Raw genomic sequence first — 14,266 nt, forward strand, 5'->3', positions numbered from 1 at the left:
AATATGAGGCGCAACAAAATATGTGCCATGAACCCAATTATATTTTTGTGAGAATGTAAGAAATGCCTTTCTTGGACTCTTAAAGAGGACCAGATTTGATAGGTGACAAGAGAGAGGTATAGGTGTGGGAGAGGGTTGAGAAGAGAAAAGCAGCACAGGCAAAGGCCGAAGTGAGAAAATAAAGAAATGTCTTTTGGGAAACAAGGATGTAAATTAGGGCAATACTATGGTGGAAGGAGTAATGCTAAAGTGAATTTCTACTTCACTTTTAGTAGATAGTAAAACACAGAAAATTATTGGCCTGGAGATTGTTTGGGGCTTTAAAATGGCTGACTCAAGCTACACTTGAAGAGGTTTAACTAACTTGATAGCATGTAGGTTAGATTCATAGAGCAAAAAAATAAAAGAGAAGTTTTAGGCTTGCTACAAGATAACGAAAAGTTTATTAAAAATCAAGAAAATATATGAGGTTTTACATATAGAAAAATCTCAATAGACCTAAGTTCCTTACTGTCTCAATAAGCAAGGATTTTGTTACAATGATGATTAGAGCATGAACTGTCCTGCAAAACTCTTTCAGTAAATAAAATCTTTTATTGGCTTCTTGACCCTATCTTCTTAGCCTCCTCTGAGTGGAGGGCTAGATGGCATCAAAACTATGCCTTTGATGTGGAAGAAATGGACAAAACCCTTGGGGTAAAGAGCATAGGTAGGTAACATATCTCATTTTTCCTTCCCAGAGAATGATATGTCTTTGATGAGAAGAGTGAAGGGATTATAAAAGATTTATGGAGATTTAGTAGGGCAGTATTTTTGACTCTGAAGGGCTCAGAGAGGTCAACAGGCAAAGCAGAAGGCTGCCTCTGAGAGTAGGCCCCACGTTTAAGGGCAAATGTGCTACATGGGTTTCCTGATGTCCTTTTATGTTGTCTTGCCCAGCTTCCCAGAGAGAGGTTCATGCCCCAGGGCCTCCCTCCAGAGAAAACGCACAGGTGGCTGGAGCACGGTAGACAAGAGTTAAGGGTGAAAAAGAAGCCCATCTCTCTCCAAAAAACAACCGTCCCCCTGAAAAGGTCAGTCATGTTTCTTTTGGGAGTGAGGTCCCCTGACTGCTGCTTTTCTTAGGTGTTCAGAAACATCCATAGTTATGCACTCTGCTTTCAGAAGTCAGTGCATCTTTAAAGGAGGGCACGCAGCTTTTGCACAGTGCCCAATCAAGTTTCCACTTCACTTTGCTAATATCCTGTCCATTTGTACCCTTGCTGCTTCTTACCTGTGCATTAGACTAGGTTTCACTACATTCTCCCTTTTCAGAGTGACTTAGGAAATAATATCAGAGTTATTATTCCCTCTCCTTGAGCATAGAGAATGTGACCCAGCTGGAGCTGGACTCACAGGGGCTCACAAGGACTCACAAGGACACATCAACTGGGCCCTGAGGTATAAAGACAACAGCTAAGACAATCTTGAAAAATATTTTTTAGGGAAACTTTCACATAAAGCCGATCAAACAGAACACAAAAGACTTTCCACTCTTTATCTTTTTCTATTAGCATTTGGTAAATAGAAATTTGTTGGACCACTGAAGACACTTCTGACTGTCGTTACTGAAACCTGTACCAATGATTGTTAAGAAAGACAATTCAAAATGTAGGATCACAATTTCTAGCCAATCTGTGAAAAGGCTAAGCTTTCAATGGTTTTGCCCATTTGTAATGTTAATATATACTGATGGCTCTGTAACTGTTCTTTGACTTGGGCAGACATGGCTGTGGCAGCATGCTTGTCCGTTTTCCCATTTTTGTCTATTCTGTGATATTTCCTTGGACTCGGGCAGACGTGGCTCTGGCAACATGGCTGTCCGCTTCCCACTTTTGTCCTTTTGAATATATGCCGAATAAAACTTTCTTTTTGCTTTACTAAACTTTATGATGTTTTTCCCCTACAACAAGAGTTCTAATTCTGCCTCTACTTGTAAGAGACCCTTAAGACAAAAATGACAGGAAATTAAGGTTATTAAAATAACCTAGGTGGGTGGTGTTAAGGGTAAGGGTGGTAGATAGGAAGAAGTGAAAATGGATGCAAAATCTTTAGTGGAAAAAAAATAAGGAACCATGAATTTAGGGCCTAAAGGGTCTTCAGCAGAGATGCTAACTTATTGAAGAGTGAGGGTGTAGGGTGACTCAAATAGAACAGTACAACCCAAGTGCAAAAGGCACCACCTTCCTTAGAAGGTCATGGTCCTGGCTTTGAGTACCCCAGTGCACAGGGTTCCTTGAATCAAGAATGCAGGGCTGAGGCTTCTGAAGAGTCCTCTGCAGCACTTTAGGTGTTGAAGGCCTCAAAGCAACAGAAACCAGCTGTTTGAGGACAATCAGCCAAGAGTGAGACTTCATGCACAGACACATGAAAAGCTACAAACTATGCAGTCTTCCCCTATGACTCTTTCTCTGGTGGTTCCTGGCCCCAAGCCCTCAGCAATACCACTAGTCTTTCTAGGCTGGCTTTGTGACATTTTCACAATTCCCTTATTTTTTGAAGCTGAATTGGGTTTGGTGGGTAGTGAAAAGGAGAGCCTCTGGTTTTTCTGAAGTCACATGACAGACTCTGGGCCAATGTGTTTCCTTCCAGATCTTGATGCTGAGAAGTGGGGAAAGAGGGGCAGGTGAGGGGACCATTAGTCTGGATCAAGAATCTCACTTCTCAGCCTCTGCCCCGCAGAGTCCTGTCTTTCTCAAAGCTTGAATAGGCCAAAGGTGCTTCCCTCTCCCAGAACTACCTTGTTCTCCTATTTCTCTTCGTTCATACAGCCTTTTCCTCTGTAAAGAAAGGAGTATGGCTGACGGGAAGAAAACTAGATTGAGGAGAGGGGAAAGAGGTTTGAGGCAATGGAACTGTTGGAGATGGAAATTTTATTATGCCTGTTATACAAATTGGGGCCCTGGCAAGGATTTCCCAAATAAGTCATGCATCCCTGTATCACAGGTATGAAATCAAAGTAACACATCCAGGACAATCAATAAAATTCAAATTCAGAAAACAGAGTATCTCAGAGGCCTATCAGATCCTAATTCTGTTTTGAAATACTCTAGTACAATAGCTCTGGATAAGTCATATCTAATTAGTTGGTTGCTGAAGTCTGGATTTGATGCTGGGCCAATAAGACACCATCTATCTTGAGGAAGAAGATGTAGATTGTGAATGACAGACAGCAGCCTTGCTTCTTGGAAAGTAATATCTGATAAAAATGGTCAAGGAAGATATATTTCATCACTTTAAAATCAACTTTATCAAAACTACTTGTTCTCTAGTTTACTAATTACTGAAATAACCACTCCAGAAGTAGTACACCTTAATGCTCTTTCTTTGTATCACAAATACTTTCAGTGTTGTTAGCACTTACTACTGCTATCATTTTATCCTATGTATGTACCAAAACTCTTTTGACACTGCTTGAATTGTGCAAGAGTAGGAAATATGACTGCTCTAATAAGTTTTTACGGTAACTTAAATATCTTAAAAATCACCATTGAGTAAAAGAATTAATTCCAAATAACTAAGTAAAAAGATGGATTTCTGTATGATTACCGTGTTGTTGTTAGGTGCTATCAAGTCAGTTCCAACTCATAGTGACCCTATGTACAACACTGCCCAGTCCTGTGCCATCCTCCCAATTGTTGTTACGCTTGAGCCCACTGTTGCAGCCACTGTGTCAATCCATCTCCTTGAGGGTCTTTCTCTTTTTCAGTGACCCTCTACTTTACCAAGCATGATGTCCTTCTCCAGGGACTGATCCCTCCTGATAACATGTCCAAAATACATAAGACGTAGTCTCACTATCCTTGCTTCTAAGGAGCATTCTGGCTGTCCTTGGGGCTAGTTCAGCTTCTTCTAGTGATTGTGGAGTCAGTGCAATGACACAGTGGCTGCAACAATGGGCTCAAGCATAACAATGATTGTGACGTTGGCCCAGGACCAGGCAGTGTTTCATTGTGTTGTAGATAGGGTTGCTATGAGTCCCGCTCGACGGCACCTAAGAACAATAATAGTTTAGACAACACAAACTTAGTCAGCGAGAAAGTCATTAGTAGAAAATACTAGTCTAGCAAAACTAGATATGACCTAATGGTCAAAATTAATTTCATATTGTACCTTAAAAATACATCTACTATGTTCAGAAACAAAATAGTTCACTTCTTGTTTGTCTGCTTATTTGTTTGTTCAAGTTAATTGTTTATTTAGTGAACAGAGTAAAGTTCTTAAAATTAGTCCTTGGTCTACAGGCCTGAAGAATCTCTACAGTAGTAATGTGAAAAAGCTTCAACGTTATCAAATGGCTATTGTTCAATCACTCTTCATATAACTTTTAATGTAGCTGTTGGCATCCAGAAATTTTTTTTTTAACTTTTTAATTTTTTTTTTGTATCAGATTATTTTTTACTGTTGTAGTTTAAGCGAAAGTTTACAATTCAAGTTAGTCTCTCATACAAAAATTTATACATAAATTGTTATGTGACCCTAATTGTTCTTCCTATACTGTGACAGCACACTCCTGATTTCCCATGTCCATTCAACCAGCTCCTAACCCTCTCTGCCTTCTCATCTCACCTCCGGACAGAAGCTGCCCATTTAGTCTCATGTATCTACTTGAGCTAAGAAGCACAGTCCAGTCCAATCTTTGTCTGAAGAGTCGGCCTTGGGAATTGTTTAGTTCTGGGTTGACAGAGTCCGGGGACCATGTCTTCCAGGGTTCCTCCAGTCTCGGTCAGAACATTAAGTCTGGTCTTTTTACTAGAATTTGAGTTCTGCACCTCACCCTTCCCCTGCTCCATCAGGGACTCTCTGTTGTGTTCCCTGTCAGGGCGGTCACTGTTGGTAGCCGGGCACCATCTAGTTCTTCTAGTCTCATGCTGATGGAGTCTCTGGTTTATGTGGCCCCTTTGTCTCTTAGGCTAATATTTTCCTTGTGACTTTGATGCTCTTCATTCTCCTTTACTCCAGGTGAGCTGGGACAAACCGATGCATCTTAGATGGCCACTTGCTAGCTTTTAAGACCCCAGATGCCACTCACCAAAGTAGGATGCAGAATATTTTCTTAATGAACTTTGTTATGCCAATTGACCTATATGTCCCCTGAAAGCATGGTCCCCAGACCCTTACCCCTGCTATTCTGTCCCTCAAAGTGTTTGGTCATATTCAGGAAACTTCTGAGCTTTGGTTTAGTCCAGTTGTGCTGAATTCCCCTGTAGTGTGTGCTGTCCTTCCCTTCATTTAAGATAAATCTTGTCTACTATCTAGTTAGTAAATAACCCTCTTCCTCCCTTCCCACCCTAGTAACCATCAAAGAATGTTTTCTCTGGCATCCAGAAATTCTTCAATGTGTTTATCTCCTTGGATATGGACAACTTAGAAAATGATTCTTGTTTTTTGTCTCACTGAAGAGCGGCAGAGTGAAAAGCGTGGCAGGTGAGGGCCTGGCCTTGGATTAAATACTGATATCACAAAATGCAACACATTTTCCCTTTTGAGCTAGGGCAGAGCATACCAACAGCATGACAAAAGGATACATGTAAGTCGGGATGCCTTTTGCAGCCAAATGTTTCCGAATAAGTCGCTCAGTACCATACCAGTTAAAACCTTTCGTGGCATGTCCAATGCGTGGAAGGTGGACACTTGCTATTAAAAAAAAAAAAAAAGAATAGATGATGATGTCTTCATTCATCAAAAATTGATTGATAGGTATAAACTGTACATAGGAGGAAATAATCTATACTCTCAGATCACTGTGTGGTTTCCAGTAGACAAAATGTGTATAATCATGGACAGTCCTGCCCAAAATATCCGATTACAATGTCAAAAAATATTCTGGGGAGCAACTGTGATGGGGAAATATTAAATATTTCTGTTGGACACAAGGACTCATGGGCTTTGGAAGTAAGTCTAGGTACAGGGGAAATAGAATATGATCAAAGTTAGGAACATAATTAAAATAGGTAAAGATTCTTTAACAAGTCAAGCCATTCAACCAACTCTGAAGACACACTGGGTTTGGAAACAAAATTAAACTTTTTGGTTTTTGGCAGACAACTGTCTGCTAATGTGGGCTGTGACTCTCCAAGAGGGGATGCAATAAACAGCATTTCCCAACTGCATCTGACCAGATTCCTTCATCTCTAGTCATCTGCTTCCTCACCTGTAAAATCATATTACAAATACCCCAGTGGATGGAGAAGGTCCCCAGGGATAATGGATATGAAAGTGATCTGGAAAGGAAAAAGGGATATACAATATGCAAGATGATGTGGCTTTTACTTCTGTCATCTCTTAGACTGGGGTTAACCTTTACCATGCACATTGAATGGAGTTCTGACATTTCTCACCTCCTGAACGGGTAACCACATCCTATGTCTATGCACATGACTGAAACAGGAATACATCTACTCCTGGGCACAGATGGAAGAGGTTACCTTTCTTTTTCTTTGCTGCTAAAAATATCTTCTTCAGGCCCTCTTCTAGGGCTGCCATCTTAATGCCAGACAGGACATTGGCGTGATCACGGTGCTGAGCCACAATCAAGGCCAACTAGGAAGAACAACCATTGGATGATTGACATGACATTAAATGGCTACATGTCAATTAGACAACCTGCCCATTGAGGAGGAGCAAGCAGTCCCCCCACAGACACTGCCCTTTGCGGGTCACTCTGAGCTTTGACTCCATCTCCTTTGGGTGCTCTGGCTGAAAAATCATGTCTTACCAAATATATGATTTCGCACCCCATCATAATTGTCTTACCTTATTTTGTGGTAATTTTATGTAGGCTCATCTTTCTAAGATACATAAAACAAGAGTACAAAATAAACTGGGCTTTCTAAATGCTCTCAAACGTAAAGAAAGAATTTTTCAGAGACTTAGGGACAGAAGAACTTTAAAGGTATTATACTCTAGACCTCTAACTGATGTTTGTGTCAGCACCGTAACACCAGGACAAGCAGTCATTTGATATCTATTCAAACAATTCCCATGAGGAAATAATGCCAAATATCAACACCTTGTGCTATGTCTGCTAACCAAAAGGCTGGCAGTTCAAATCCACCAGGCATTCCTTGGAAACACTATGAGGCAGTTCTACTCTGTCCTATAGGATCGCTGTGAGTTGGAATCAACTCGATGGCAACGGGACGGCTCCTATTCTAAGTGGGGTAAAGCCAGGCAGAGTATCAAAGGAGCTTTTGGGAGTAACACTACTATGGTTACACAGCAGACATGGTGTTTTACTCAGTGTGCAGTTTTCCTGAGTCACTGGATTCTGAGCTTCTTATGCACAGACACTATAATCACTTTCATTTTATATCACATTTTAGAAATTACTGAATAAATATCGAACAAACAGAAATCGCTTTGTTGTGAGCCATGCAGGCCACCAATCTCAAGAGAATGATCCTCTCTTTCAGTTCACTTTCTAAATTTCTTCTTTTTTAAGTCAATAAGGTTTGGCTCAAATTTAGAATATGAATCCAGGCCTTGGAGACAGCCAAGTAGGTGTAGTAAATAAAACTCATTACAGGAATCCAAATGACAGGCAAGCGGGAGCTACTTAAGATGCAAAGGGAAAATTCTGATGTAGGCAGAGGGAATATGGATTTATTCTTCCTCTGCTTATGGCTAGCTAGAAAACATGATCTTTCATAAAGCTTTTCATGTAACAACGGATCAAACCCTCAGTTTTGAGCCATATTTTCTTATTCAGTAAATGTTTATTGAGTATTTTCTATGAGCCAGTACTGTGCTAGGTATTGAGGATAAAAAGGCAAATAAAACAGAGTCCCTGCACTTAGGGGGATGCATAATCTAGGTGAGCAGAGGGAACAAGGGAGTGGAGGACAACACTCCAGCTACTGGGATAGACGGACGAAGCATGGACAGAGGCAGCGAGTGGAGGCTGAGGCCCACCTGCTAGAGGCCAGTGGGGCAAGAGAGGTTTCCTGAGAAGGTGAGGTGAGCCAAATTTCAGTGTAGATAAGAGATTTGCTTTTTACTTACCAAATCTTGCCCTTTGTTTCTTGACTCTTTATCATCAATAGGAAATAAAAGGACACCTCCCAAACTCAAGTCTGAAGTAAAATAAAAAGGAGAATAGAAAGAACATTAAGTTCACTAAAGATCACTGAAAGGGACTGTCCGAATCTTCTTTATAACCTGCCTTTTCCAAATCCAATTACTGTTCAAGCCCCACCCTTCCTTTCTTCATAATCTTTCATAGCTTTTCCTCAGTCTCCTGGCCTCAGTTACCGACTTAGCCCAGCATCTCAAACATTACCAACAAAGCACTCCTGCAGGCATTGAGAATCAATGCAAAAGACAGGAGGAATCTAGGGGGCTGGGAGGGCACTGTGAGCTTGAAATTCCTTTGGAGGCTTTATATTTGTTTTAAATCATTCAAATATTGCGTTCCACTACACCTATATCTATTTATATATCTCCCCACCCCAACCAAATAAAAAAAAACCTGTTGTCATCGCCCTGGTGGCACAGTGGGCATTCAGCTGTTAACCAAAAGATTGGCAGTTCGAATCCACCAGCCGCTCCTTGGAAACCCTATGGGGCAGCTCTACTCTGTCTTATAAGGTCACTATGAGTCGGAATTGACTCCATGGCAATGAGTTTATCTAAATCAAATCAAACTGATGCTCTAGGAAAATGTGCTAGTTTAATTCCATGGCTTTGCATACAGTTTGAACCTTTTGCCCTCTCAATCCACCCCACACACCCTAGTCTTTTAAGTCATTCTATAACACTGGCTCTGCTATGTCATTCTTCTGCTCAAGTTTCTCATATGACTAGCAATTACCCACTGGATAAAGTCCTGCTTAGAATGACATCTCCTTGGACAGACATGTACGGTCTTCCATGATGTGGCCCAAACCTCCCTTTACAATCCTATTCTCCTCCACCATTCCTCAGCGTAAAGCCTTTACTCTGACCTGCCTGGCCTATGCATCATTCCCCAAACACATTAGCTGTGTAATTGCCTGGGTAATTCAATAACCATATACAGGAATGGTAGTGTTGCGTGGATACCAAAAAGAATGAGACACGGTTAGGGATCCCCTTTCCAGTTCTCTTCACTTATTCAAAACCTCAACCATCTTTCCACACCCAGTATAACTTTTACCACCTCCATGAAGCTGTCCCTAGTAATTCTAACCCACAATGACTACAATACCCTTCTAACCTATGATAGCAGCTTCATCTACTTTGCTATACCCAATGTCAGTCCTTCTTAGAGAAGCGTGCACACTCCATTTGTTTTCTTATTAACCACTTATCCCTTAATTCTGTGCAGCCAGGCTTTAGCCTCACACTCTACTCAGAGTGCTCTGAAGTCATCTGACCACCTCAGGCCAAATCCATCATCACTTCAGTGTCTAGCACAGCAGTCTACTCTGCCTTCTTGACAACTTCTCCTCCTTTGTACTTCAAAATACCACATTCTCAAGCTTCTCATATTTTTCTGACGAGTCTTTCTGTCTCCGCTTCTTGCCTCAGCTCCAAAGTCAAGGTGTTTTCCATGTTTGTTCTCTGCCCTCTTGTTTCTCTGGTTTCAAACAGGGACTCCAGTCTGCATCTACAGTTCTGACCTCTCCTGGGTTGTCTGCTCTTCCAACTGACCATTGATATCTAGATCTGAGTTAATTATTTTAAATCTTATTAGTAAACCCTTTTTTCAGTAATTTGTTTTTACTAGAAATTGTATCCTCCCTAAGTCCTTACATCCCTTTCTACCTCAGAAAACTGGACTGCAAAATTAAGAAAAACCAATCTCTAAGAAATTTGGAGGGTCAAGGTCCTTTAGTCTCTCAAGTCTCCCAGGAAGTCATCACATAATAATTTTACTCCTCTTGCCACTTTGTGATTTCTACACTTAAAAACGGGGTATCCTTTTTCCCTTCACTCTGCCAAGGGAGGATACTGTTCAGCCTTCCAACTCCCCCTGGCACCAAACAGCTTCTTTTCCATCTCTGTGGCAGGTTGTGCAGCAGACTGCACTGACTTCACAATACAATCTCCTTTCCCTCAGCACCAAAACCAAACTCTTGTTGGCACTTTAATGGTGCATCTGATTTCTCTTCCACGGGTCTCCGACATTTTCATGAGATAATCCCTTACGAAGATGGGCTGAATTGGGCAAACAATGACATGATCTTCACGCCAATACTCTAACATGTATGTGGGGACTGACAGTTTTCAAAATACATGCACATTCACTAGCCTCAGTATAATCCCATGAGGTAGGTGAAACAAGTATTATTCATGAATTGCAGATGAGAAAACAGGCAATGAGAGGGCAAGGGACTGCCTCAAGGTCACATTACAGTTAGCTAAATGATGACAGAATTCACCCCAAAACAGCTTTTCTGACTCCTTCTCTAGTGCTTTTCAACTGACATGATACCTGTCTTCTGTCCTTTCCTCTCTTATTCTATCCTAACTCTTCCCTCTGCTTTGCTTCTCACCTTTCATCTTCCCAGCCAGCTCATATATTTTTCTTGGCTGTGACGATCGTGTTTCCAGAGCTGTGAATAAACCGCCTCTACCCCAGCGGCCAGAGTCATCTATAGAAGAAAGTCAACATTTTCATCTATAGGAAGCAAGTCCAGTCCACAATTAAAAAAATAAAAAGAAAAACAAAGACACATCAAATAGGCTTGTGGTAAGAAGGACTTTTCAAAAGGAAGAAAAAATATCTAATTTAAGAATATCATGGATTAGACTTTCCAAACATGTTTAGGTTTTCTGGAAGATGCACCTGGCCATAATAACAAGAAAGCATCTTAAAAATTGGTATTCTGCACGAGCAGGATCAATGTGGTCCATCTGTGATTCCTGGGAGATAATCAAGGAAGGATGGAGAGTAGATGTAAAAAGAACAAAGAGAGTATGTTGAAGCATTGGAAATGCAACAGTACACAACTCCATTTTACAGGAAAAGGAAAGGGTCAGTGACTTAGTCTGTTACTAACATAGCTGGTCAAACCCAGTGCCATCGGGTCAATTTCAACTCACAGAGACCCTATAGGACAGCAAGTGGTGGCTGGTGGATTCAAACTGTCGACATTTTGGTTAGCAGCCAAGCTCTTAACCACTGCACTACCAGGGCTCCACATAGCTGGTAGTACCTTGCATTTACACTTATCCACTCTTTTAATCACACTACAAATATCTGTTAGCAACTATTATGTGTAAGGTTCTGTTCTAGGCACGAAGACTACAGCAGTGAACAAAAACATTCCTGAGAGGCTGAGCCGAGATAGTGGAGTAGACGCTTCCAGTGGACCCTCTTACAGCAAAGACCTGAAAAAACAAGCGATTCAATTATGTATGGCAATCTGGGAGCCCTGAACATCAAAGGCAGAGTTGAGGAACCGGACTGAATGGCAGGGGGAGGGAGAGATGGTTCGGAAGCAGCAAGGAGTTGCCAGACCTGACCTGGTGAGAGCCTGAGCCCTTCAGGCCTGATCAGCTCTGGGGTGGGTGGTAAGGCAGGCAAGCAGCCATGCTCCGGAGGTGCGTTTTCCACATCAGGAGAGACCCAGCACCAAGACTCTACACGGCCACCCAGAACCAGTGAGAAGCAGCCCTCCATGTAAGATAAGTGCTTGCGTACGGCTTACCAAGTAGATCAAAAACACCTCCCTTAGGGAAAAACCTCTCTCCCATATACCTCCCCGCTTCCTGCTCTGCACTGGGTCCCAGACCAGCTTCAGAAATTGCCGAGTCTCCTGGGCTGGAAGTAGGATCCGTCACACGCCCGGAGCCATTCTCCTGCCTTGGAGAGTGAACAAATTAACAAACAGGAGAAAAAATAAACTGCCAGCTCCCCTAAGCCAGGAACCCAGGGTAGACACAGCTCCTTTGCCTAGGCACAGGTATAAGGGATCCACAGGCTTTGAGTGCCTTTCCCCCATGCATAGACTTGTGTGGGCCCATCTCAACAGTGTAGACCCTCATTACCACAGTACAACAGGGTATATACCGGAACTCTAACTTCAACTGTTTCAGCTGTGAAGTGGCAGGTTCTTGAAGGCTGACACTGCTCTGCCAATCAAGCAGGGTCTTCACCTACCCATATCAGGGGCCTGAGGACTGGTGGCTCCACCCATGCCAACTAGCCACCTGCAACGGGGGCCTATGAATATGAGGTGCCCCCTAGTCCTTACAGCCAACAGCATTAGGTGCTCATAGTCGAGCTGCAAAACCCACCCACCTACGCACTCTAGGGAACAGGGACACACCTTCCTCCTGGACACTCAGGGGGTGCCGTCAGCCCCCTGCTTTGCTCAGAGTGTGCCCCCTGCTGCTGCCAATTGCCTGTGTGTACACCAATCACCTATGCCTCTCTAGGACTGTTAAGTGAAAGCCTACACCACACACTTGGTTGCTATCTTGAGCTGAATCCATTCTGGAGGAGTGTGCGGACTCCTGAGCTCACATACCTAGTAACAGATCTAACCACTTGGTGACAGGACATTAGAGCTTCAAAGGTGCTAGTAATCAAACTAGCTCACGTGAGCAGCCTACTTGGGCATATCAAAACAAAAGAAGAAGCTAGGACACAGTAAGCAAACTAAAATAAATAAATATAATAACTTACTGATGGCTCGGAGACAACAGTCAATAACAAATCACATAAAGAGGCAATCCATGATGGCTTCAGTAGGCTCCCAAAATAAAGAATCTAGAAATTTTCCAGAGGAGGACACTTTCTTGGAATTACCCGAGGCAGAATACAAAAGATTAATATACAGAACTCTTCAAGAAATTAGGAAGGAAATTAAGCAAAACACAGAACATGCAACAGAGGAAATTAAAAAGATTAGAGAAGAGCATGATGACAAATGTAACAGCCTGCAAAAATCCATAGAGAGATAGCAATCAGAAATCCAGAAGATTAACAATAAACTTTCAGAATCAGACAACTCAATAGAAAGTTACAGGAGCAGAACTGAGATTGATGACAAAGCACCTGATACCAACTTATTTGAGGAAAAATCAGATAAAAGGATTAAAAAAAATGAAGAAACCCTATGAATTATGCAGGACTCTATCAAGAGGAATAACCTACAAGTGACTGGACCAGAATGGGGGTGGGGGGATAACAGAAAATACAGAGAGAATTGTTGAAGTTTTGTTGGCAGAAAACTTCCCTGATATCGTGAAAGATGACAAGATATCTATCCAAGATGCTCATCGAGCCCCACATAAAGTAGATCCCAAAAGAAAGTCACTAAGACATATTATAATCAAACTTGTCAAAACCAAAGATAGAGAATTTTAAGAGCACCTAGGGATAAACGAAAAGTCACCTACAAAGGAGAGTCAATAAGAATACGTTCAGACTACTCAGCAGAAACCAGGCAATGGGATGACATATATAAAGCCTTGAAGGAAAACAACCGCCAGCCAAGAATTGTATATCCAGCAAAACTGTCTCTCAAATATGATGGCAAATTAGGGCATTTCCAGATAAACAGAGGTTTAGGGAATTTGCAAAAACCAAACCAAAATTACACGAAATACTAAAGGGAGTCCTCCGATAGAAAATCAGTAATATAACAACCCAAGACTAGACAACAGGACAGAGTAACCAGATATCAACCCAGATAGGGAAGTCACAAAAGTAAATCAAAGCTAAAACACTGAAAATAGGGAAACACATGTCAATAAGTAAAAGATGACAACATTAAAACAAAAAAGAGGAACTTAAAAAATGTAGACATAGATTTTTCATATGGAGAGGAAGTCAAGGCGATATAAAGAAATAAAAGACTGGTATAAACTTAGAAAAATAGGGGTAAATATTAAGGTAACCACAAAGGAAACTAACAATCCTATACATCAAAATAAAAACCTAGAAAAACATAAAGAATCAGCAAACACAAAATCAACAACAATGAAAAAGATGAAAAGAAAATACATAAAGAAAAACAACTCAGCCCAGAAAGTGAAGTAGAACAAAGAAACTGTGAACAACACACACAAAAAAAAAAGACATCAAAATGACAGCACTAAACTCGTATCTATCAATATTATGCTGAATGTAAATGGACTAAATGCACCAATAAAGAGACATAGAGTGGCAGAACGGATAAAAAAACACCATCTGTCTATATGCTGCCTATAAGAAACACATTTTAGACTTAAAGACACAAACTAAAAATCAAAGGATGGAAAAGAATATATCAAGCAAACAACACTCAAAAAA

General features: G+C 41.4%; 1 protein-coding gene across 3 annotated transcripts in view; it reads right to left on the reverse strand.

Annotated features, from left to right (window-relative positions):
• Positions 1-2,897: 2,897 nt before the first annotated feature.
• Positions 2,898-14,266, reverse strand: part of CHD1L (chromodomain helicase DNA binding protein 1 like) — a 104,630-nt gene continuing 93,261 nt past the window's right edge. For 2 of the 3 annotated variants that reach the window (XM_004380426.3, XM_023734848.1), the window contains 5 exons: positions 10,518-10,616; positions 8,044-8,114; positions 6,468-6,582; positions 5,568-5,676; positions 2,898-3,238 (listed from right to left, as the gene is read on the reverse strand). In XM_004380426.3, the coding sequence (XP_004380483.2) occupies positions 3,172-3,238; positions 5,568-5,676; positions 6,468-6,582; positions 8,044-8,114; positions 10,518-10,616 (461 nt within the window). In that variant the 3' untranslated portion in view covers positions 2,898-3,171. Of the gene's footprint in view, positions 3,239-5,567; positions 5,677-6,193; positions 6,264-6,467; positions 6,583-8,043; positions 8,115-10,517; positions 10,617-14,266 lie in introns of those variants that run through there. The other variant, XM_023734847.1, reaches the window with a different exon arrangement.

Source organism: Trichechus manatus, unplaced genomic scaffold (assembly GCF_000243295.1).
Source record: "Trichechus manatus latirostris isolate Lorelei unplaced genomic scaffold, TriManLat1.0 scaffold00073, whole genome shotgun sequence".
Classification (NCBI taxonomy): domain Eukaryota; kingdom Metazoa; phylum Chordata; class Mammalia; order Sirenia; family Trichechidae; genus Trichechus; species Trichechus manatus.